This window comes from Balaenoptera physalus (genome assembly GCF_965194825.1).
Source record: "Balaenoptera physalus genome assembly, chromosome: 7".
In the NCBI taxonomy this organism is placed as follows: domain Eukaryota; kingdom Metazoa; phylum Chordata; class Mammalia; order Artiodactyla; family Balaenopteridae; genus Balaenoptera; species Balaenoptera physalus.
The window spans coordinates 12,600,167-12,625,552 of NC_138886.1; the positions used below are offsets into that span (position 1 = coordinate 12,600,167).

Here is a 25,386-nt window from a genome sequence, read left to right on the forward strand (position 1 = left end):
CTGTAGAATGAGACTGACAATGAATAATGAAACCCTCTAACCCTTTGGGCAAGTTATCTAATATTGTCAGGTCTTAGTTTTCCTAAAATGGAGATAATAATGCATCTTGTGAGTTTACCGTGAAGATTAAAAATATTACCTAGAACTGTATCTAGCTCATGATGGCTATATTATGAATGAATGAATGAACAAAAGAACAAAGGAAAAAAAATTACTGGGGGGGAAAACCTAACTTAACCTAGTACCCAAAGATGAGCCACAATAAACGACTTGTCCATCAATAACAGGTAGGCCCTGGGGACAGGGATCTCATTACCAAGTAAATGTTGAGGACAAAGGAAAGAGTAGAAAATGACAGAATAACCGTGTTAAGACCAGAAAGAAAGGAAAAGAAGCCAGCATTTGTGGAGTAGCTACTATGTGCAATTCATTCACAGCACATTTGAATGCCTACTGTGTTCCAGGCATTATGCTAACTTATAAGGAAACTAAAAACATACAGACTAATTATCAAAAAGAACAATTAAGGTTCAGATAAAAGCAGTGGACAGTGCTAGAAGAGCCAATAACAGGCGTCCTAGGTTGGGGGAAAAATGAAGACTTCCTCAAGGAAGTGCTATCCAAGCTGAGAGCCAAGGATGAACAGGACCAGCCAGGTGAGGAGTGGGAGAATGGTCCAGGCAGAGGAAAGAGCACGTGTGATGACTCAGAGGCAAAAGCGCTGCTCTGGATGCTTTACACAGAGGTACTTAGAGATCATTAATTCAGACTGATTCCATCCTTTGCGGTTGTTATTCTTTCCAATCAATTTATTTAGATTTTATTGTTTGGTGAAAATGGGCCTCTAGCAAAGGTATCCAGGCACAGGTGAAGGCCCACATTGGCCCAAGCAGAGTTCAAAGGTGGGGACAGGGCCTGACTAATTGTTTGAAAAGGAGGCTCCCAAGATGAGGAGCAGGCAGTGCTACGCCTGCCAATGGTCCTGACAGCTCGGTGACGTCACAGTCAAGGCAAATGGCCCAAGTAAAGGCCCTCTGTCAGCAACAGAGACTCTCCGAGGGCCACCCAGGCCAGAAGGTCCAGAGCAGATGGGGTGGAAAGGGGACAGGAGGAAGAGAATCAACAGTGTCCCACTGGAAGGCTGGGCCTTCCAAGGACTGACAAGTGCACGGTGACAGCCTTCCGTGTGGATGGGGTGGAGAGGTGCCAATTTGCCACCCATGGGATCCACTAGAAACTGGGCTTGGGAGCACTGCTGGCCCCTGGGGGATTTTCATCCAAGGAGTTCTTTGGTTTTCACTGCCAGATGTCTGTCCAGTTCTGCAACGGTGTAGTCGGCCATTTGGCTGATCTGCAGAAACACAAAATGAGACAACCTGATAACTGGGGCTGAGAAGGGGAGGGGAAGAAATATTCCAGAACTATTAAAGGTTATCTGGGAAATAATAATGGTGACAAAAGCTCACATGAATTGCATCCCAGCCAGGCACTGTACTAAGAACTTCGTATACATACGCTTATTGACTCCTAACGGCAAGAAATAGATACCATGAGATAGTATTATCATCCCCATTTCACAGATGAGGAAACTGAGGCAGTTAAAATCACTTGTTCAGGATACACAGCTAGAACGCAGCAAAGACAGACTTTAATCCCAGGTAGTCTGACTGCACAGCCCAAAATAGTTAACTATTATTACAGAGTGCAGAGAAGCCAGTCTTATCTGTCCCTTAATGAACATCTAGAATTTCCTACACCTCAGACACTCTGCTATATAAAGCCCTCATACCAATTAATAAGGAGAATATTAAGATCCCAACAGACAAGCAGAAAAAAAGTACTGAAAAAAGATGAAGTACCTCTGGTTAACAAACATGGAAAATTCAATAGACACTGAAGAAATGCAAATTAAAACAAGATATAATTTAGTTATCATAGTTAACAAAATTTGATGTTGTGGTTTTTAATCATAATATTCAGTGCCAGAGCTATGGTGAAATGGATAAACTCACATATCACCGATAGGAATTCAAATTGATGCAAATGTTCTTATTACCATTTTTTAACCCCAAACTCTCTCAACTGGGAAATTACCACATAAATGGGATCCGAGAAAATGTTCTTAAGTTCTATATGCAAAGATATATACCAAAGCTTATAATCATAAATCAGAAAATTTAAAATGACAGCACATGTAATTGAATACATACAGCCGTTAAAAAGGGTTAAGACTGTCTATTTCTCATGGAGAGGGTATAAATATAAATAACATTCCAGCATATAGCTCTGAAATGTCTGTTTTATAACAAGCCTGGATTGCTTTCGTAATCAGAGAAAAAGAAATAATGTTTCAAGATATTATTTATAATATCATGGAAACATGCTCATGTTACCCTTGAATTAAAGAAAAAGCAGAATACAAAATGTGTATATACATAGTAGAAATGATCTCAAATACGTTAAAAATACACATATTTTTTAAACTAGAAGAAAATGTGTCAAAATGTTAATAGTGATTATCCTCTAGTGATGGGAAGACAGGAAATGTATTATTCATGTCCGTATCTGTCACATTTAGCATAAAACTTAGTACATAGCAAGTGCTCAGGAAATATTTGCTAAATGAATAATTATTAGTTTTCTGTGCTTTTCTATTTTCTCCACATTTCCTGCAATAAACATATACTCCCTCAAAGAATGAAAAGCAAACACAGTACAAAATTTAGTGAGTGTTGCAGCCTCCCTCTCGTGTGTAAAGGGGCCTCAGGCAGGAACCTCAGGCAGGAGCCTCAGGCAGGAGCCTCAGGCAGGAGCCTCAGGCAGGAACCTCAGGCAGGAGCCTCAGGCAGGAACCTCAGGCAGGAACCTCAGGCAGGAAGCTCTGAAGGGGCTGCGTGTTGCCCAGGATCTGTGTGCTCAGCAGCACAGCGGCTGTTTGACATCTTTATTTGCAGACCACAGGCCCTGGCCAGGAACTGGGAAATAAGTGCACTGGAAAGGATTTGGAGCAATTGGTCCCAGGCAGGGAGACAGCCAGCTTCTTGCCATAGCAGCAGCTGCATATTTTGTAGTGGGGAGAGCAAGGTTTTCCCCTGGGGCTGCTGGGCACTCCGGAACAGGACCAGCGTGAAACGGCCGCTTGGGCCTCCTCACTCAGCCGACACAAACCCTTGGCAGGCTTCTTGTGCCCCCACCCCGAGCAGCCGCCTTGCATGGGGTGTGGCGTGGTGCCCAGCAGCACTTCAGCACCTGCAGGGTGGCAGCCTGGGATGGCCAGGAACGAGGGCTGCAAGCCTCCTCTGGAAAAATGGTGTCTGGGGACAGAGACGGGGACTGGGGGGAGGAAGAGGACCTACGGGAACAATCTGACAACATGGGTCATGGGTTAAATTCTCAGTGGGGTGACAACGTGCAAGTTCCCACTTTGAGTCTCAGTTTCCTCATCTCTCAAATGGGGATGCTAGTCCCTTCCTCAGAGAGTAACTGTGAGGGTTAAACAAAACCATGAATATACAAGTACGTTTAAACTGGTTATTTGCTATGCAAATGTTGCTTGTGTTACTCTGATTTTTACTATCACTTTCTGACTTCTTTTCAAATTAATCAATTGATGAAAATATTTACTAACTCTCTGCCATATTACAGGCACAAAGTGCCCTTGGGACAGTCCACTTGCAAGTTCATCTTTCCCATCTTAAAATAACGATGATTAACAACAACAAGGATACCAACAACAGCATCTATTTACTAGGAGCCAAACACTGGGCTAAAAACTTTACATGCATTATTTCACATAACCCTCAAAATGTATGAAATACTATTATTATCTCCCTTTAATATACTGTGAATATTAATGATTTCACCTGACAGTTGCACAGTAGTTCACACTATGCAGAAATGTTTTGTCCTCTGTCACTTCGTTCAAATCCAACAACGTTACATACCTATACTATAAGGCAGGTGGGACAGCTATTATCCCCATTTTACAGAGGAGTAGACCAAGGCATAAGATGTTAACTAACCTGCCCAAGATCACATAAAAAGTCAATGGTATGACTGAGCCAAGAACTCACCTACCCCTGATTGCCAGTTTAAAGCTGCTACTCCCTTTGGGGAGCCCACAGAACCTGGCCTAGTCCTTCCTCATTCAAGGGAGGCTGTGCTAGACTCATTAAAACAGTTAATCCCATTCCCATATTCAAAGCCATAAGGTTGAGAGAGAGAGGAGTAGGATGGACAAAGAGGGCAATTACTGAAGACCAGCAACCATACTAGCTACTTAAAAGTATGTTGTGTTGGCTTCCCTGGTGGCGCAGTGGTTGGGAGTCTGCCTGCCAGTGCAGGGGACGCGGGTTCGGGCCCTGGTCTGGGAGGATCCCACATGCCGCGGAGCAAGTGGGCCCGTGAGCCACAATTACTGAGCCTGCACGTCTGGAGCCTGTGCTCCGCAACAAGAGAGGCCGCTACAGTGAGAGGCCCGTGCACCGTGATGAAGAGTGGCCCCCACTTGCCACAACTAGAGAAAGCCCTCGCACAGAAACGAAGACCCAACACAGCCATAAATGAATGAATAAATAAATAAATGAATAAAAAAAAAAAAGCAAAAAAAAAAAAATTGTTTTAAAAAAAAGTATGTTGTGTCATTTGGTCCTCGTACCAATCCTGTGAGATAGGCATTACTTCTCCCAATTTACAGATGAGGAAACAGGCCCAGAAAGGTGAAGCCATTTGCTGACCTTAACAGCTGAGAAGTGAAAGAGCTAGAATTCGAATCCAGCCCAGTCTGCCTCCAGAGCAAGAGCCCTTTCCATGACAACATGCTGCCTCATGAAGATGATCACGTCATCATCAACATCATCGTCACTGCCATGGTCATGATGATCATCATCATCACGCTGGCTCCTTATACGTTCAGGAAAATGAAGGGCAGAGACAGAAAAGGGAGACCGTTAAGAGCACACAGTGCACCCCCGGGGCAGGCCTGGGTAGCAAAGCTCAGAACGCCCACAGTGCCCGTGGGTCCTGCTCCCACCCACGGCCTCACTCAGTCCAGCCTTCCTGCCTGCCTGCCTGCACAGTCTGCTAGGAGCCCTTCAGCCCCACTAGCACCCAGCTTCGCTTCAGAGCGGCTCTGTTTCTCAGAAAAAAGCGGCAGTGAAAGGATCTTGGCCAGATTGACTGGTGGTTTCTGCCAAGTGCTTTAATGTTCAGCAGACCCATTTATAGCAAACTAAAGTGAAGGTGAAACAGCAGGCTGACAGATGTCAGAGTCCCAAGTGGGAAGACCCTGGTCCTTCTTCAGCAGAGATGGCCTGGGCTGGGGGCTGGGAAGGTGGTAGAGGAGAGGTGGAGATCAGACATGACTGCAGGAATAGGACCTACAACTGAATCCTTTCATTCTTATATACCAAAGGTGAAACACTTTTATAATACAGTTTTAAAAAATCTGACTCAAAAGAATTTTGGAAATTTAAAAAAAAAGAAAATTTCACAAAGAATAAAATTACAATTGTTCATAATCCAAATGACCACCATTAACATTTTGAAGTAAATAAGCTGCCAACTTTTTCATATACATGATACTTTTTCATTATAAAAATGGAATATTATAGTGTAACCTACCTTAAAAAAAAATACATTCCGAAAACATTTACTGTATCTGTAAACTGTCTATATATAGGGATTCCAGCAAATGGATGTAAAACAAGCTATTTTCCTACTATCAGAAATTTAGACAGTTTCCAGTTTTCTATTATACATAATACATCAATGGACACCGCTGTAGATAAGATTCTTGATAACTTATTTTAAATAAATCCTTAAGTCAATGGAATCAGAAATTGTATGGGTTTTGGTATATACTACCATATTATCCTCTAGAAAGATTTATGGATTTATAGAAAGAATAACTAAATCTTTTCTGTGGAGTGTGGAAGTAAAAACAATACTTCCAAGATGAGTAACATTTTAAGTTCACATTAAAAATTCTAGGTTCAAACGTTAGGGATTAGAAAGGCAAAAAATTTTTAACATACACATATTCTAAACACCCTGCAAGTGATTTAGACAGCATGTATCAAGAACCTTAAAAATATGCGTTCCCTTTGTGCCATAATTCCACACATGACACTCTACCCTAGGGAAGTCATTTCAACAAAGATTTATCTATAAAAATATTCACTGCAACCTTATTTATAACAAAAAAAGTTTAAACAAACTAAATGTCCAACAAGAGGGCTTATGAAAGTGAATTATGGTATAACCACAAGATGGACTATTTTGCAACCATCAGAATGCGGCTGTTTACAAAGAGGTTTTTTTAAGGAAAAGAAAATGCTAATAGTCAATGCTAAACAGAAAATAAAAAGCTGGATACAAAATTGTATGTAAACTATAAGTTTTCAATCATGTTAAAAACTATGTAGTTAAAAAGGGGCGGGGGGAAGGAGAAATATCCCCAAATGTGGGACTATGGGGTGAATTTTTCTCCATTTTTAAGAACAGTCTTCTGAATTCTCTACAATGAGCCTACACTGCTCAGAAACAAAGTAAACAAATATATTAAAAAAAACTTTTTGAGGACTTCCCTGGTGGTGCAGTGGTTGAGACTCTGCCTGCCAATGCAGGGGACACGGGTTCGAGCCCTGGTCTGGGAAGATCCCACATGCCGCGGAGCAGCTAAGCCCGTAAGCCACAATTACTGAGCTTGCGCGTCCGGAGCCTGTGCTCCGCAACAAGAGAGGCCGCGATAGTGAGAGGCTCGCGCACCGTGATGAAGAGTGGCCCCTGCTTACCACAACTAGAGAAAGCCCTCGCACAGAAACAAAGACCCAACACAGCCAAAAATAAATAAATAAATTTAAAAAAAAAACTAAAACTTTTTGATAAAGCAACAATCAGCAACAATCAGCCCCTGCCTTGCTTATTTAAAAAAAAATAAAAAAAAAAATAAAAGCAAAAAAAATCGCACCCAAAACTCCAGATCGGTGCCTTCTGTTGGGGAAAAAGAACAAAATGAAGCGTGCAAAAAGACAATTAATATTTATTTTACTCAAGCTTTTCTGTAATAAGTTAAACAAAATGATCCCCATTTGAAGGCATTACCAAAAATGTTAACATTGTTTCACGTATCCCTTCAGTGCGGGATGAAGAAAACACTTATCTGAATGAAAGAATAAGAATGACCATCATTACAGTGGCTTTACTTAGATATGTGGAGAAAAAAAATGCATAAAGGTTAGACATAAAACAGTAATAGTATTTCCTCCCTCCCTCCCTCCTCCTTCCCTCTTCCCTTCCTTTCTTGGCCACACCACATGGCTTGCAGGTTCTTAGTTCCCCAGCCAGGGATAGAACCCGGAACCTGTAAGTGAAAGTGCCGAGTCCTAACCACGGACCCCCAGGAAGTCCCAACTGAGTATTTTCTTGTGCAAACTTTTAACCATATGACAGTAAATAAAGTTATTAACAACAATGGTAAGAACTAATATTTAAGTGATAATATCTTAAATAATAAAGATTATTGCACTGGATATATCATGTAATATATATAGTATGATCCTTTTTCTTGTAATATTACATATGTGTTTACAGAGATAACCTGAAGGCCTGCAAGAAAATGTTAACAAGGGTAATCTCTGGGTGATGAGATTGCAATTACTTTCTTCTTAATTTTTTTTTTAATATACACTAAACATCTATTAGTTTAGTATAAGAAAAAAACTAATAAAGTTATTTTCATTTTGGAAAATAATAATAATCAACAGTAATAAGCACGAAATAAAAAAGTCTAATCTGAAGAAAAAGGTGAAAAGGCGGGTGCTAATGAGTGAAGGCTTCGGGGGAGATCTTTGTCAAGTAGGTTTTATCAAGAGTGCTGGTATAGGGGCTTCCCTGGTGGCACAGTGGATAGAAATCCGCCTGCCAATGCAGGGGACATGGGTTCGAGCCCTGGTCTGGGAGGATCCCACACGCCACGGAACAACTGAGCCCGTGCGCCACAACTACTGAGCCTGCGCTCTGGAGCCCACGAGCCACAACTACTGAAGCCCGCGTGCCTAGAGCCCGTTCTCCACAACAGGAGAGGCCACCCAACGAGAGGCCTGCGCACCGCAACGAACAGGAGCCCCCACTCGCCGCAGGTAAAGAAAAGCCCGCGCGCAGCAGCAAAGACCCAACGCAGCCAAAAAGAAAAATAAACAAATTTAAAGAAAAAAAAAAGAGTGCTGGTATAAAAAAATAATAAAACTAAAAACCCAAAAAACAAAATTAGTGAACAAATCAGACAAAACAAAAACAAGCACACAGATAAAGAGAATGGATTTAGTAGTTACCAGAGGGAAGCGGGGTGGGGGGGAGGACAAAATGGGTAAAGGCGGTCAACTGTATGGTGACGGGTGGAAACTAAACTTTTGGTGGTGACCACACTGTAGTGTGTACAGAAGTTGAAATATAATGTTGTATACATGAAACATATAGTATTATAAATCAATGTTACCTCAATAATTTTTTTAAAAGTACAAGAAGACAGATTACAAAAAAAAGAAAAAGGAGCTTGCTGGATATCTGATCATTCTTCCTTTTTTCAAGGAGCGTGGGCTCTGGTCCCTGAGGCAGATGCCCAGACTTGCTGAGTGAGGAGTGCCTGACAGGCCCCAGAGGTCCACAGGCTCACCACCAGGAAGCAGCACAAAGGCCAAGAGTCAACTGCAGCGATGGAATCCCCTGGGAGACAGTCAAGGCGCTGCCCCAGCTGGACTCTTACAAGGCCTGGGCAGTGCTCAGAAAAGGCCGGGCTAGTCTCTGAACCTCTGTGAGCTAATGCAGGCAAAGAGGAGGGAACAAAGAGGTCAGGAAGGGCGCTCTGAGGGGCTAGGTGTCACATACTCTAATGGTGCTTCTGGCATCCCAGGGCAACCCTTCAAGGGCGGAATTACAAATCCCTTTGTACAGAAGAAACAGACTCCAAGGAGTCAAGTAACTTCTCCAAGGTTATAAGACATCAAGTGCGGAACAACCTCTTTCTAACACGGGTGCCATTACAGGGGTATGCTGCAATGCTTCCAGGTCACTACCTTTCCTGTCTGCTTTCGCATATTTGGGAGTTCTTTAAAAATGCACATTCCTAGGCAGACCTACTGAATCAGAAAATGCAGAAGCGGGCCAGGCATCCATCTAAAATTCTCCCCTGGGTGACTGTTGGGCCTGGTCGACGACTAGCATTTTAACTGCAAGTCTAAGAGAAGGGAGTAGTTAGCCAGTTTACAGCCTCCTCCTGATGACCCCCTAACGGCTCTCCCAGCCTCCCGCATCTTCCCTTTTTACTCCCCATCCTGCCCACACTCCGGTTCAATCTTCCTAAGATAACGCTTTTATTGTGGATGAGGAGGCTTTGGGAAAGCCCTTTATATTATGCTAAACATTAAAAATTCTATCTCCTCAAGACTGGTAAATTCATCTTCCCGTCTTAATTCCACTGGCACCACTCAAGTTCAGGCCACCATCATTTCCCGGTTGGATTTCTGCAACAGCCTCCGGGCCTCCGGTTTTGCCCTTTACCATCCGTTTTCCACCCAGCCACCACAGTCATCTTTTGAACACAAGTGTGATGCCCCCACTGTCTGAAAAAATAATCGTTCAAGGGAGCTCCTGTTTCAGAATTACCTGGAGATCATTTTAAAATGCAGATCCCTAGGCCCCACCCCAGACTCACTGACTCAGTCTCTGGGAGTGGAGGGGGAGGGGAGGGGAGGATATACATATTTTTATTAGCTCCTCAAGTGACTGGAATGCTGTGATGATAGATTAGATTAGATGATTGTTCAACAAGTATTCACTCCTTCTCCCAGACCTCCATGAACATATATACTTCCCTGCCCCAGTGATGCTGGGCTTGGCCCGTGAGATTTGCTTGGCCTGTGGGTTGTGACAAGAGCAGGTGCTTAAAATGTACTTGAGGAGGTGGGCTTATGCGCTTGGCATCTGCTGTTGCCATGAAAAGATGTCCTGGGAAGCTTGTTGACTCCAGAAGATTGGAGAGATGCACAGCAGACTTGAGCCCCATCCAAGATCTAAAGGCAAGTACACTGAGCCCATCCTAGAACAGCTACATCCCAGCTGACCCACAGAAACAAGAATAAGAAATAATGCTTGATATATAAATCACTGAGTTTTGAGGTACTCTGCTACACTGCGTTATTGTGGCCACGGATGACTGATAAAGATGCAGAGCCAATGTGGGAACCTCTGGACGTGTTAAAGTTCAAACTCCTCACCCTGGTATACAAAACCTGCTATGAATTGGCCACTCTGTCTTCTCTGTCCATTCCCAGTGTCAACCCGGGTCCAAGCCACGGTTATCTAACTGAACGGTGTTCTTTTCCATCACACCTTTACACATGCTGTTCAACATTTCCCCCTCGCCTCTCAATCTCACTCCAGTAGCTCCTTTAAGACTTGTTGAAGTTGCACTACTCAGCACACTAAGAACAGTGCCAAGTCCCCAAATCTCCACACGCAGACAACCAAGCATAGACAGGAGAGCGTCAGAGTATAGCCTCTGAGATCAGTCTGCTGGGTTTGGATCCCACTGCTGCCATTTACCAGCAGTGGGACCTTGGGCAAGTTATCTACCTTCTGTGGACCTCAGTCTCCTCACCACCCACCTCACAGCTTTGTAGTGACGAGGATAAATGAAGTGCTGCAAAGCGTTCAGCTTAGAGCCTGGAACACAGTGGAAGGTCAGCAGCTTCCTCTCCTCCTCCTTTATCCCAGGGTCCAGTGAAGGGCCAGGTCCTGAGCAGAGACTCAGCCAATACCGATCACATCAGTGAAAGAACTAGGAGTATTCCGTTTTCATTTTCCTCACTTCAGACATGAACAAGTGATTTTCTGGGTCAGATACATAAGCACTACATCTGTTGGCAACAGTACCTGTTTCTCTATGAGCCTAATGGTGTCCTCCGAGGCCTTGTCCTTCGATTTCTTCAGCTTATTCATTGCGTTGGTACGAACCTTCCGTAAAGAGTCTTTGGCCTTGTTGGTGTTCTGTTTAGCCAGTTTCACCAGCATTTCCCGGTGCTCCCTGGTTACTCTGATAAAAGACAAAAGAACATTCAACAAAATCATCCCACGCATTAACAGCCAGCCAAGAATTCAACATCACTTTGTCCACTAGCTCAGCAGTTTGTAACTTTACTCTCTGCCAGTGGAGGGTCTTCACGTTCCTGACACACGCCCATGGGTATGCTCAAGGTCAAGGAAAGTTCCTGGTGAGATAGCTGAGAACAGCCAGTAAGAAGAGTGTTGCTTAAAAGCATGAGCCAGGGAGTCTAGGCAGGCCTGAAGTCAAATCTTGGCCATGCCCCTTACTAGATGCATAGCTGACTTCCCCTCCTCAGAGTTCCCATCTGTACAATGGGGATAGTCAGTACCTGACTTAAACGGGTGGTGTGAAGATTATGGGATGATGCGTGTATATTGTTTAGCACTGACCTTGGCACATTTTAAGTGCTCAATAAAAGGAAGCAACTATTAGCTATAATTCCACCCCTCTGTCTCCCACTAAAGAAAGCAGTGCCAATGGATGATGATGCTACAGAAATAGCATCATCTCTATACCTCTAAATCACCCAAAACAAATAAGCAGCAACCTTCAGAATCTTAACTGTTATTATAGCAAATTACTTGTGAATCACCTCAACACTGACCCAGACACAACATGTGAGAACCACTGCACCAGTTAACTTCCATAAAATACCCATGAGAGTGTCTGGCACATTAAAAATGCTTAATAAATGTCAGTTATTTTTACGATTAATATCCTCATCATAATAACAACAAGGAGCACATTGAAGGCCTATTATAAACGCCTGCGACAGGCACTTTATACGTTTTTGTAAGTTGACCCTTACAACAACCGTATGAAGCAGTTGTTATTCCTATTTCACATTTAATCATCACAACAAGCCAGCAAAGTAGTCTAGCATGTTTGTCCTGCCTTCATTCCTTGGTCGTGTACGCACTGAGTGCCTACCACCTGTCAGAGTGCTGGTTGTACAGAGTGCTACGATGAAGGTGACAGACCTCTGTCCTGTTCTGAGGGAGCTTAGCTAGGGAGAGAGCTAAGTAAACAGACCTTTCCAATAGAGCGGGTCTGAGTTTGGGGAGGGGTCAGTTTGGGGAGGGAAGACTTCCCTGAGGAAATAATATCTAAGCATGGTAGTCATTAGGTTTGTTCACTAATATTCTGGTTTTTATTCCTTCCAGTAGGAAGGCACTTCCCCATCCCCTCTGAAGTTTGGTGTGGCTGTGCAACTTGGCTTTGGCCAATGAGATGTGAGCAGAATGGACGTCGCCTCAGGGCAGAAGGTTTCTAAGCCAGTGTGCACTGCACCACATTTGTTTCTGTTGGCCGCAGTGCAAGTTGAGAGGGGGCTTCCATCAGCTTAGGCCCCAGAGAGACTATGATGAACAGTGCCCCATGCGTCATGAGCAAGAAATAAATTTCTGTTGTTTTAGCCATGGAGATTTGGGGGTTGCTTGTTACTACAGCACTGCCCATCCTATCCTGACTAATACACCACAAGGATCTAAAGAATGAGGGCAAAGTTGCCAGTACAGGTAGGGATCTCCAGGAGGAAGAAAGAGCATTGTACAAAGGCTTTAAGTTACAACGAGATCGTGTTCATGCGAGGAACTGACTGGAGCACAGATAACAGAGAAGGGAGTAACAAGAAAAGAGGCTGGAAAGCTGTGTCACAGAGGGTCTTGTAAGATCACGAACTCCATTTTATGGATGAAGAAAATAAGGCCCAAAGAAGTTTGGTTATCTTACACAAAGTCGAACCTAGGCTGGCCTGTCTCAAAAGCCAATGGTCTTAGTATGAGAAAATTCCTCTGCCTCCTGGGTCCTGAGCTGGAGATCACTGGCAAATGGTTCCTGCTCCTCAAATCTACGTGGTTTTGGTTCAGTAAGGATAATCCCAAGTTCTGGGTATATATGTTCCGTGTGAAACAGTGACAAACAGGTGTTAAAGATTTAGTGGCATTTACCTGGTATTTTTTTCCTGATAGGATGAGAAAAAAAATTAAAGAATTTTGAGAAAGAATAAGCTCTGAGGACAAAGTGGAACAGCTATGTGATAAATAAATCCTTCTGGATCCAGCTATTTGAATTCTCAAAATTCTCAAATTCTTAAAACATTCTCAAAATAAAAATAATCCTGATTACTACCATTATTAAGCCCCTCAATGCCACATGAGTACTTTACCTCACTGAACCTCACAACTTATCAAACTAGATTCTAAAACCCCCATTTTCCAATGAGGAGATTGAGGTACACAGATGGGCTTGAGTGACAGAACTGGGATTCAAATCCAGAACCTTCTAGCCTGTATTCTTCCCACTACTCCATGCTGCCTACCCCTTGCAATCTATTTCAAATAAATTATGCACTGCTGCTGTAACTTCTGCTTCCAGGCACAAAGCTTTTTTCAAAGTCAGTAATATGAATCTTGGGACTGAAAAGGACAAAACCACCATGTCAGGAGTTTAGGGATTTGGATCAGATCTTGTTACTTTTATGGTTTTTAATTCATTGAACAAAAATCATGCTGACATGTTTAGGTCTCTTTTTTGTTCTGCCAAAGCATATGTCAGTATAAGGAAGGAACAGGAAAATTAAAACTTGATCCACTGATTCAAAAAACTTAATCCTGCTGAAATACTAGGAGGGGCAGAAAATAAATGCATCTAAGTCTGTAAGAAACCTTTTAACTTCTCTACAGAGAAGTATTTTAATCTTATATTTCATATATAACTTGAAATAGGTAGCCTGCTTTTTAGACAATCTTTAATAAAATAAAAAATTTATCTAACCAACTTCTTTTTCACTACATTGTTATATTTATATTTTACATGGAGAAAAAAAAAATCACACATTCAAAAATATATAAACTGGGACTCAAAAAACCCTTAAGAATAAATGGCTATATAAAGAAAACAAATTCATAATATACGTAATTTGGCCTTAATAAAGTGTATTTTTTATATTTATTAATGTAAATGTGACCTTACTACACTATTAACACCAGTTTCCATACATAATAATATTCAATTACTGACATTGACAAAAATATTTCAGTTTCAGGATGCAAATACAGAGGCAATATTCTAAGGAAATGGAGAGGGGAGTGCAGTGGTGGGGGGGGGGGCGGGGAGGAGGGGGAGGGGACGCCAGGCACAGGAAGGGCTGAGAGGAAGAGAGGCATCTCTGCATGCTGGTTCCGGGTGTTGAGCCGAAGGTATCCAAGTTACAAGATCAGAAGCAGTCAGGATGATGGAAAGGCACTGGTTCTGAAGTCAAGACAGACATTTTATTCCTGTATCTATCACTCAGAAGCTGACTATCCTTGGGCAAGCTAATTAATCTCTCTCAGCCTCAGTTTCTTCATCTCTAAAATGAAGATAATAAAAACTCTCTGATTGGGAGATGCACACACAACATATATAAAGTACCAACAATAAAGATAGCAGCATATAGTAGCCTTGAATAAATTTGACCGTGTTTATGAATGTTTTAATCAAACACACTTAATTACTTCCTCATGAAACAACGAGGGCACATCTGTTTTAGAAAAGAAACATACTATATTATGGAAATATTTTAATTCCTTTCCAAACCAGTGATTAATACATCTGATCGTCTCCATCTCGCATTCACAGGGTTCTGTGAGTACAGGCTAGCTGTATTCCAGGCTCTGGGCTCAGCCGGTTGGTTCTGAGCACCGGCTCTGCACTTGGCATGCATTCACTCATCAAGCACTGGCTGAGGCCCCGGGGTTCCCTGCCAGATCCCAGGCTGGGCTGAGGAGCGCCAGAGACGAGGCAGGCCTGGTCCAACTTCTCCAGAGGCTCAGTCCAGCAGTGTAGACGAACTTGTCAACCACTACTTAGGAAGAGCACGACTGCTGCTAGGACACATGCACAGGCCTTCTGCAGGAGGAGCATGCAGAGAGTACAGCTCATTCTGTCTCAAGGTTTGGAAAATGCCCCAGAGATGCACAGTAACTCATCAGCTGCAGAAGAAAGGAAAGGGCACTCCAGGCAGAAGCACAGTGGGAGATGTAACGGCAGGAAGGCATGAGGCTGAAAAAGGTGCATCAGGGTCAAATTTGTTCTGTAGACCTGGAGTTTTCAAATTCTTCTTTAGCCACAAAACCCTGGCTTCAAAGAAAACCAAGGCAGAGGCCCCATTTAAAAAACAGATAAAAAGCTCTTTCAGTTAATGAGGGGAAGGGCACTAGGGGAGGGGATGTGCTCCATCCCACCCTGATGCCCCTCCACTTCTGCACCTGCCACTTACTGGCTGAGTGACCTTAAGCAAGCGATTTAAACTCTCTGAGCCTTGGTCCTCTCATCTGGAAATAGAAATTGAAAATAAACAAACAAAACCCCCAGCATCTACCTTTCAGAGTCCTTGTGAGGATTAGGTGAGATAATATATGGAAAGTACACAGTACAAAGCCTGATAGAAACAATCAGAAAATGTAAGCTGCCTTTGTTGCTATTGTTGTTTATGTTTTGGCAACTACGGAGGCACCTTCAAATAATGAACAGTTTATTCATGGAAGTTTTTATCAACAGAGAGATGACAAGGCAAACAATCTGTGCTCCAGCAAGATGACTTTTTGAGATCTGACTAGTAATTTAACACCTTGTGTACATTTAAAAATCCAAATGTTCCCAGCATATAGCCATGAATTTTTCTCTTTCTGGTATTAATTCATTCACTTAGTTTGTAGTTTCATTCAGCAGCTATTTACTGGGCACCTATCGCATTCCAGCCACTATGTCAGAGTGAGTTTACAGTCTGGCATGGAAGGCAGTCATTAAACAAACACATGCACAGTTAATCAATAAGTTACAGTGGTAAGAAGCATAATAAAGACATGTTGAGCTCTATGAAAATAAGCAGGGGAAAGGAGGCTGAGCAAGCTCTCCTGTGGGACCCCAGAAGAAAACGTGAAGATACTTAAGTTAAGGGATATTCAAGTTAGGATGAAGAAGAGTGGAGAAGCTAGGGAAGATCATTCCCACTGGAAGGAATGGCCCGTGTAAAACAAAGGCCTTTTTCCAGGTAAAGTCCTGGGGGAACTGAAGAAAGGCAGCGTGGCTGCAGCACAGAAAGCAGAGGAGAAAGACTGTGCCCAGTGAGGAGGCCGGCAGGGCTGGCAAGGGCGAGACTAGTACGCAGGCCCTTCGATGCCGTATTCAGGCTTAGTAGATCCCCTGATGGATGAAGGGACACATACATGGGGTAGGTACACACAGTGGACTACGGTTCAGCCTTAAAAAGGCAGGAAATTCTGCTACACGCTACAACATGGAGAAACCCTGAAAAGATTATGCTAAGTGAAATCAGCTAGAATCAAAAGGACAAATATTATATGATTCTGCTTATATGACGTACCTGGTATAGCCAAATTCATAGAGACAGTAAGTAAAATAGTGATCATCCCGGACCTGGGGGATCGGGGAACAGGGAGTTGTTGTTCAATAGGTACAGAGTTATGGTTTTGCAAGACGAAAAGAGTTCTGGAGATCGGCTGCACAACAATGTGAATGTACTTAATACCACTGAACTGTACATTTAAAAATAACTGAAATGGTAGATTTTTAATGTATATCTCACCACAATAAAAAGAAAAGAAAAAAAGGAGAGAAAAAGAAAGAGTCTTAGTAGATTGTTTCTAAGAATAACATGGGATATCACAGACGTCTGAGTGAGGCAGAGGAAACGTGATCAGACTTGTATTTTGTGCAGAAACCAATGTACAAACCAGATCTAAGGATATGGCAAAAGTCTGCCCAGAAGCCTCTAGGCCCGCGGATGGGGAGCTCAGGGCCTAGCCTGTAGCGGCTTCTTGGCTGGGTGATGAAGACAGTAGCCTTTTCCGCCAGGGTCAGAGAGCCTCCCCGCATAAGGCAGGGGTTTTGGCTGAGCTGGGAGGGTCACACTTTGTTTGTACAAACTCCATCAGGCGGGTCTTCCAGTAACATCCTGGATGGGGGCTTCCTGCAAAATTCCTTGAGCATGTTCCCACGAACAATAAGCCGAGGGGCATGCCCCTCTGGTAACTCACAAAGCAGAGAGTCCCCCCGACTGAAATGATACTTCCTATGGTTTCAGTGAGAACGGGACACGTGCAAAGCCATTCATCAGGTGTACATCAGAGGAAGCTACGCTCAGCGTGGCAACTGCAGTAAAAACCAGTTATTGGGCTGGTCAGAAAAGTTTGGTTGGGTTTTCGTAACATCTTATAGAAAAACCCAAATGAACTTTTTGGCCAGCCCAATATAATATGTCAGACTTCAAAACGATCTTTGGTCACTTAAAGGGGACTTAAAGAGGTAGAAAGGAACGTGTTAGAGCCAGGAAGACCTAAGTTGGCATCTCTGCTCTGCCACTTGTTAGCTTCAGACCCGTGAGCATGCTGTTCAACTTCTCCTGACTCAGTCTCCTCACGTGTAAAATAGAAGTAAGAATATTACTAAGAGGGCGGAAGCAAGGATTAAATGAAATGCTGGCGGCAAGGGCTCGGCACACGGCCAGTGCATACGCACTGCAGCAGCTCAATACAGGGTGGCCACTTTCCTTACTACAGAATCTCCAAGGCTGGGGGACGACAGGATGCGAGGGTTGGGGGAGAAGGCAGTCAAAAAGGATTCAGTCACTAGGAACTAAGGCTACTGAGTGGCTGGTAGGCAGCGAGGGGCAGAACGGGAAGAGTGAGAGCGGGCATGGGGGTCACGGGAGGCAGGAGGCTGAGGGAGAAGGGTGCCCCACTTCCAGGGAACAAACAGCCTGTGGAAGCGCATCTCTGACAGCTCCACCAAGAGAAAGCCTGCTGCCCGCCTCCGCGCTGGGCTGCTGGGGGACTCCCCGCCAGCAGCGCACCGGCCTGCAATCAGCAGCAGACACAGGCCCTGTTTTATTGTTTGCTGGTGGGCGCTGCCCAACGCCTTGGGGCCGCTGGCCCCGAAGGAAATGTTTTTGTTTGTGTAGCCCGGCCAGACTTCCTGTGCTCCTAGGGACACAATTCTCCCTCCCCTCTTTCCTCACCACCCCCCATCCCCACCCTACCCCACCCCCCTCCAGCTCACCAGCCTGTCTTACATGTCTCATAAAGACACGAGATGTCCTTCTAGCCCAAAGGAAATCACACACACACTTTGGAAGGACTTCTACCATCAGCAGTGCCTTCGGTTTTCTCTGGGGACACAAGTGGGCACCTGCTTTCAAAGGCCTGTCCTGTGACTGAGGCCGGGCTAAACCAGACATGCCATCCTGAAATACAGCCCAGCATGGTGGAAAGAGAGACGAGGTTGAGGTCAGGGGTCACAGCTCCACATTCGCAGCTGAGTGACCTTAAAGAAGTCACTCACGTTCTCCTTCCCTGTCACCATAGAAGGCTGGAAACCCAAGTCCAGGGATACGTGGAGGTAACTCTTACCTCAGCTCTCCTGTACAGGACAAAGAGCACAGGTTTGGCGGTCAAGGCAGACTTGACTTCCACTCCCAGCTCTGCCACTTAGAGGCTGGGTAACTGTGGACAATTAACTTTTCCTCCCTAGATCACAAAGAAGGGTGTTTACTGAAGTGTTTAGGAGAACAGTCTCTGAAGCTAGACTGCCAGGGTTTGAGGCCCAGATCTATCATTTCTTAGACGTATGGCCCTGGGCAAGTACTTTTACCTCTTTGCCTCAGTGTTCCCATCTGTCAAATGTGTATAATACCACTAAGTTAATGGGATTGTTGTAAGGATCAAAAGAGTTACTAAATGTGCCGGTCACGGTGACATGTTCAAGAAACACTATCTGTTATTGTTTGCTCACCTGTAAATGGGGGCGGGGGGAGTAATAAAAATGTTACCTTTCTTCTTCCACAGTTAGTGTTAAGAGCGAATGACAGATGATGGTTAAAGAATTCTGCGTGTGTAGGTACTGACTATTTTAAAAGCTGTCAATCAGATCAGTAATAAAAATAATAGTGAAGTCTCCCACTAGAGAGAGCGAGTAGCGCAGAGTGGCTACAGGCCCAGGCTCTGAGGAAGACGCCTGTCCTTCCCCTTACTAACCGTGTAACACTGGGCACAAAGGACTCCCCTCCCCTGTGACTCAGCGTCTTCATCTGTAAATAGGGGTAGTGACATACCTACCTCAAAAGACTGTTATGAATATAGCAGTTAATGTACAAGTAGCACCTGGCACAGCAGCGGGCACGCTGACTGCATTACTGCCCTTACTACATGCTAGCCCCCGTTTCGGGGTCTAGGGATACAGCAATGGACAAAACCGACGAGGCTCCACCTAATCACAGTCTTCTTTTTTTGTTTCACAAACACACACTGTATTTTATTTTACCAAGAGATAAATAAACTGGCCTAGTCACATTCTAGTGAAGGAGAGAAAGAGTACACGTAAGTCTATAAACCGACACGTAAGTGCTATGAAGAAAATAAAGCAAGATGGGGAGAGAAGGAGGAAACATTATGATCGCAGCAAGGCCCACTGGTAACTGCCTAGTCCTCTAGCCCCAGTGCCATCTGCTCGCCTTCGAACAATGACTAACATTTGCAGAGCTCTTCCCACGTGCCAGGATCTGGGGTGACGCACACTTTGTGCATTAGCTGACTGAACCTTCACATCATTCCTATGACATTAGTGGCCTTATTACCTGGTGTTTGCAGATTAGAAAAGGGAGGCTCAGACAGGCCAAGTAACCTGCCCAAGGCCACACAACAAGTTCCTGCTAGACCTGGGATCTGAGCCCAGTGCAGCTTGACTCGTGAATTCCGGGTATCCCTGATGGTGCTAGACAAATCTAAGCAGCTAATCTTACTAGCTGCAGGGACGTGGAGGGCACTGCTCGGTCACCAAGGCCTGCTTAGACACACAGTTCACGGCTACTCCTCCGGCTCCCCTACAAGTCTAAGCACAGTGGCGAGAAAGGAGAAAGCGAGTCCCTACAGGTGGGCAGTAGAACAGTTAGCTGATCTCCAGCGGCCAACTGCCAGGTTCTGTAAGTAGGTGCAGGACACAGAGGGTGACAACAGAAGAGGGGCAGGGGGAGAAGGAGCCTGCCCTTTTGGGCGCAGCTTCTGCACGGGTGTTGATGGCAACTTTCTCCGCAGCCCATGCTCCGCTCTTGATTCCTGATTGCACTTTCTTGTGTGTTTCAAACAGAACATCTGTGCAGGGAGGGGGCCCCCATTCCACACACTTGGGACCTGAATAGTAGGAGGCTCTCGTAAAAAGCCACAGGCTGGGTGAGGAGAAAGCAGCCATCCTAAAACTGCACGGAGGCTCGCCAGGCCTGGAAGTCGAGAGAAACAACGTACTGTACTGGAAGTCCTCCAGCAGAATGAATGAATGAACGGCCCTGGAAAGCAGCGATGGCGAACAGGCAGCGGGCATGAAAAGGGCTGGAAAAGCTGCTACAGTTGCTCAAACGCAGTTGGTGGCTGCTCCAGCCCGAATGAGGTCATTAGGCGGTCTCCTCTGATTTTTCTTTCACCATCACTAAAGGTTTATATGTATGTGAGTTATGGAAGAAAAGGGCATTATCAATATTTCCTAGAATGTGCATCTTATACACACTAATCCCTGGTACGAGATCCACAAAGCGATACAGCAGCTAGACAAAGAGGCCACCGAGCTAGAAGGAGGGAGGTTCCAGGTCAGCAGCCCGCAGAGCAATGTGATAGTGTGGCAGGAACGTGGGCTTTGGAAACAGATTCGATTTGAATAATGACTCCTCTGCTTACCAATCTGTAACCTTGAACAAAGTACTTAACTTTCTGAACCCCAGTTTCTTCATCTGTATTATACTCATCTCAAAACGGTACTTCTCTGCAGGCACAAAAACAATGAGATCACCATGAAAAGATGTACAGAAGATTCTGTTAAGACAAAAAAAGCAAGTTGTGGCACTGCAGATACTTAATCCCGTTTATGTAAACTAAATATGTATGTGTGTGTATGTGTGTGTGTGTGTGTATGTGTGTGTACGCATCTTTTAAAATCTGGAAGGATATATATTAAACTTACCGACAGTTACTTCTGGGAAGAATATTTGGGGAACAATAAAATAACTTTTTATTTTTCTGTAGGATTTGAATTTTTGCAATAAATGTGTATTATTTTTATAATTAAAGAGATGAAAATAACATATCTGATAAGAGTCTAGTATCCAGAACATATAAAGATCTCCTACACCTCGACAACAAAAGTACAAACAACCCAATTTAAAAACTGCGTGAAGGACTTGAATAGACATTTTTCTAAAGATGTACAAATGGCAAACAAGCACATGAAAAGATACTCGACATCATTAACATTAGGGAAATGCAAGTCAAAACTACAATGAGATACCACTTCATACCCACTAGCATGGTAATAATAATAACAGTAACAACAATAAGTACTGGCAAGGAGATGGGGAAATTAGAATCCTTAAATATTACTGGTAGGAATGTAAAATGTGTGGTCCCTGTGAAAAAGTTTGGCAGATCCTCAGAAAGTCAGAGTTATCACATGACCCAGCAATTCCACTCATATGTATATACCCAAGAGAACTGAAAGCATGTTCATAGCAGCATTATACGTAATAGCCAAAAAGTGGAAACAACTCAAATATTCATCAGCTTATGAAAGGATAAATAAAATGTGGCATATCCACACAATGCAATATTATGTGGCAATAAAAAAGAATGAAGTACTGATACATGCTACAACATGGATGAACCTTGAAAATATTATGCTAAGTGAAAAAAGCCAGTCACAAAAGACCACATACTGTGTGATTCCATTCATATGAAGTGTTAATAGGGAAATCTATAGAGACAGAAAGCAGACTAGTAGTCGCCTAGAGCAATCCCTAGGAGGATGATTTGGGGTAAAGTGCGGAGTGACTGCTAGTAGGTTCAGGGTGTCTTTGTGGGGTGATGAAAAATGTCCTAAAATTGAACGTGGTGATGGTTGCACAACTCTGGATATACTAAAAACCTTTGTATTATACACTTTAAATGGGTGAATTATATCTCAGTAAAGCTATTAAAAGATGCCATATGCCTATCTGGTTCTCGTCATTGAACAGTACTTGTCTCCTAGGTGGAAAGCTTAATGGCAGGCAGCATGTCTCGATCTCCTCACCTGTGGGATGGCAGTAACTGCTTCCCCATAACAGTTAACAATCACCACGCAGAAAAAGTCACGGGAACGCTCAGCAACAACAGTTAACTTGATAAGGAAGATTTTAAAAATAACATTATTTCTCATTTAGTGAATTTCTTTCCCTTCTTCACTGGTATCAGACCTGCATCACGGTCTAAAGGCTCTCCTTGTCTACTCCTGCTCCCTCTCCCCTTTATCCCCCACAAGAGTTTCTCCCAATAACTTTTCAGAAAAGTAAATATTGCTACTACCGCATTTTACAGCTGAGGAAACCGAGACTCAGAGAGTTGAAGTATCTAGCCTAAGGTCACACAACTCATTTCATTGGTTCTCTTATTCAGGTTGTTCTGACTGTAACCCTGGCTCCTCCAGGTATCAATTCCAGCTCTCCCTGGCTGCACAGCAGCTACCCCTCCCTGTTTAACGCAGCCTGGGGACCCTGCTACCCTGCCGTACCAGCTGCTCTCCCTAGAAAACCTGCTCACCGTCCATGAGAGGCTGTACATCAGCATGTGCTGCGAAAAAACACCTGAGAAAGAGAATCCAGCCTAGGAGAACCACAACCCAGGGCTTTTAACTGTAATCTGGTGAAACTGCCTGGTCCGATCCCAAGGAGAATTCTCCTCCATGCTGTCACCTTGGAACAAAGTCTGAGGGCAGGAGCCTGGCCTAGGCATAAGGTCTATCGTCACTAACAACGCCTGAAGGAAAAGTGGGAGCCAATGATGGCAATTATCCAACACTGGTGAGGCCTTGGGGAGCAGTTCAGTGGGCTGAGGGTGTCAAGAAGAGCCAAGGTCCCTTGGCCTTTCCAGAAATACTAAGCAAATCTCACACCACAGGCAGGACTAGTCAGCGGATTTTCTTCCTTGGGATATACCTTCCTGGAAGTCTTGGTCACCATAATTCACATTCAAAGAACAAACCAAGTGCTCATTAACAAACAAACTACAGTGTTCCTGAGCAACTTAAATTCCAAGATAATTACAACGTAATGACTCAACTCCTCCCACCCCTAAAAATGGAGGAAAAGATAGGAAAAAAAAATGAACATGGGGCTGGGGGAGGGGGTTAGTGAGGAAGAGAGGGAAAGAGAGTGTTAAGGACTGAAAGAGCAGTCAGCAAACAAACAGAAAGAAAATATCGCTGGTTTTACTCCCAAATAACCAGAAAAAGAATGTTTCCAAGAACTCCTTAACCAGGAGAATTAGATAATAACAAATACTATAAGAAAAAGGAATTAAAGTTTATGACACACCAGGCCTCACTCTAGGAGTATCACATATAACATCCCATTATTCTTCAAAAAAATCATAGAAATAACGCCCATTTTACAGATAAGGAGGCTGAAGTTTCCAAAATTTAATCACTTGCCCAAGGTCACTACAGTGAGCACATTCCCCAGGCCTCTGTCAGCCAATGGCCACCCGTGGCACAGAGACTCCTTTGATGGGCAATCTTTGCTCAGGAACGCCCCATCAGCCCGGCTGACCTTCTCAGAAATGCACTGCAGTGTGAGGCGTCTTCTACCCAGTCCTCCTCTTCTCCTTTCTTCACCAGTGGCAGACCCGCACCCTGTCTCTTTCACAGGCCTTTCTGCCCATAAATCTCTTGCACATCTAATTCTGTCCTGGCATCTGTTTTCAGAGGACCCAAGCTGATATACCCAGAGAATGAGAGAACAGGGATTTGAACCTAGGTCTGTCTTACCCCAAAGCCCTTGTGCTTTCCTTTATACCCAGAGATTAACTGATAAATAAATCATGTTGCTAAATCCAATGACCAATTCTTAGACCTTCTCTTCCTTGACCCGTCAGCGATATCTGGTGTAGCTGATGAGTCCTTCCCCTCTAAAACAATTCCTTTGTTTCCAGGACCCCACACTCTCCTAGTTCTCTGGTCACTTATTCTCAGTCTCTCTTGCTGGTTCCTCCTTATCACCCTGACCCATAAACCTTGATGTGGACTGTCCAAGGCTCAGTTCCCAAACCCTTCTCTTCATTATCTGTATTTATTCTCTAAAATAATCTCATCTAATTTCATGGCTTCTTCTACATGTTCATGCTTCCCAGATTTCTCTCTTGAGCCCATACCTGTCACCAGAACTCTAAACTTACATACCTAACAGCCTACTTGACCTCTCCACTTGGATGTCTAGTAGAATCTCAAAATAAATATGGACAAAACCTGCTCTTCCCTCACACCCAGCCTGTCCTCCCACATCTGCCCTATCTCAGTAAATGGCAACTCCATCCTTCCAGTTGCTCAGGCCAAAAACCTTGAAGTCATCTTTGAGTTCCTTCTTCCTAAATTTACAACCAATCTGTCAGCAAATCCTGGCAGCTTTTCCTTTAAAATGTACCCAGAATCTGACCACTTCTAACCAACACCATTACCACACTAGTCCAGGCACCATACCTAGATTACTACAATAGCTCCTAACCAGTCCCTGCTTTCACCCTCGCCTTCCTACAGTATAATTCTCAAAATAGCAGGCAGAATGACCCTTTCAAAACCTAAATCAGAGCATGTCTCTCCCTAGCTCAAAATCCTCCAGAGACTTCCCATTTCACTCCAAGTAGAAGCCAAAATCCTTATAAGGGTCTATTAGGACTATGATGGTTAATTTTATATGTCACAAGTGTGCCCAGATATTTGGTCAAACATTATTCTGGGTGTTTCTATGAGGGTGTTTTTGGATGAGCTGAACATTTAAATCAACAGACTGAGTAAAGCAGACTGCCCTCCCTAATATAGGTGGGCCTCATTCAATCAGTTGAAGGCCTGCATTAAAACAAAAATAATAGGGAATTCCCCTGAATAAGAAGGAATTCCTCCTGCCTGACTGCCTTCAAGCTGGAACAATGGTTTTTTCCTGCCTTCGACTCAAACTGAAACATCGGCACTTCCTGGGTCTCAAGCCTCCTGGCCTTTAGCCTGGAACTACACCATCAGTTCTCCTGGTTCTCAGGCACTTCAGGCTCAGATCAGACCCACACCATCAGCTCTCCTGGGTCCCCAGTTTGTCTCCCAAGACTGCAGATCTTGGGACTTGTCAGCCTCCATATTCACATGAGCCAATTCTTCATAATAAATCTCTTTATACACACACACACACATATACTTACATCCATCAATCTATCTACATA

At 43.9% G+C, this 25,386-nt stretch overlaps 1 protein-coding gene across 4 annotated transcripts in view; it reads right to left on the minus strand.

The window, feature by feature from the left end:
* Positions 1–781: 781 nt before the first annotated feature.
* MRRF (mitochondrial ribosome recycling factor) overlaps positions 782–25,386 on the minus strand; it is a 55,724-nt gene continuing 31,119 nt past the window's right edge. For 3 of the 4 annotated variants that reach the window (XR_014265387.1, XM_082467894.1, XM_082467893.1), the window contains 2 exons: positions 10,933–11,092; positions 782–1,351 (listed from right to left, as the gene is read on the minus strand). Coding sequence is in view for 2 of the 4 variants with exons in the window: in XM_082467894.1 (XP_082324020.1) it covers positions 1,274–1,351; positions 10,933–11,092 (238 nt within the window). In the remaining 2 variants the exon portion in view is untranslated. Of the gene's footprint in view, positions 1,352–4,736; positions 4,903–10,932; positions 11,093–25,386 lie in introns of all 4 variants that reach the window. The other variant, XR_014265388.1, reaches the window with a different exon arrangement.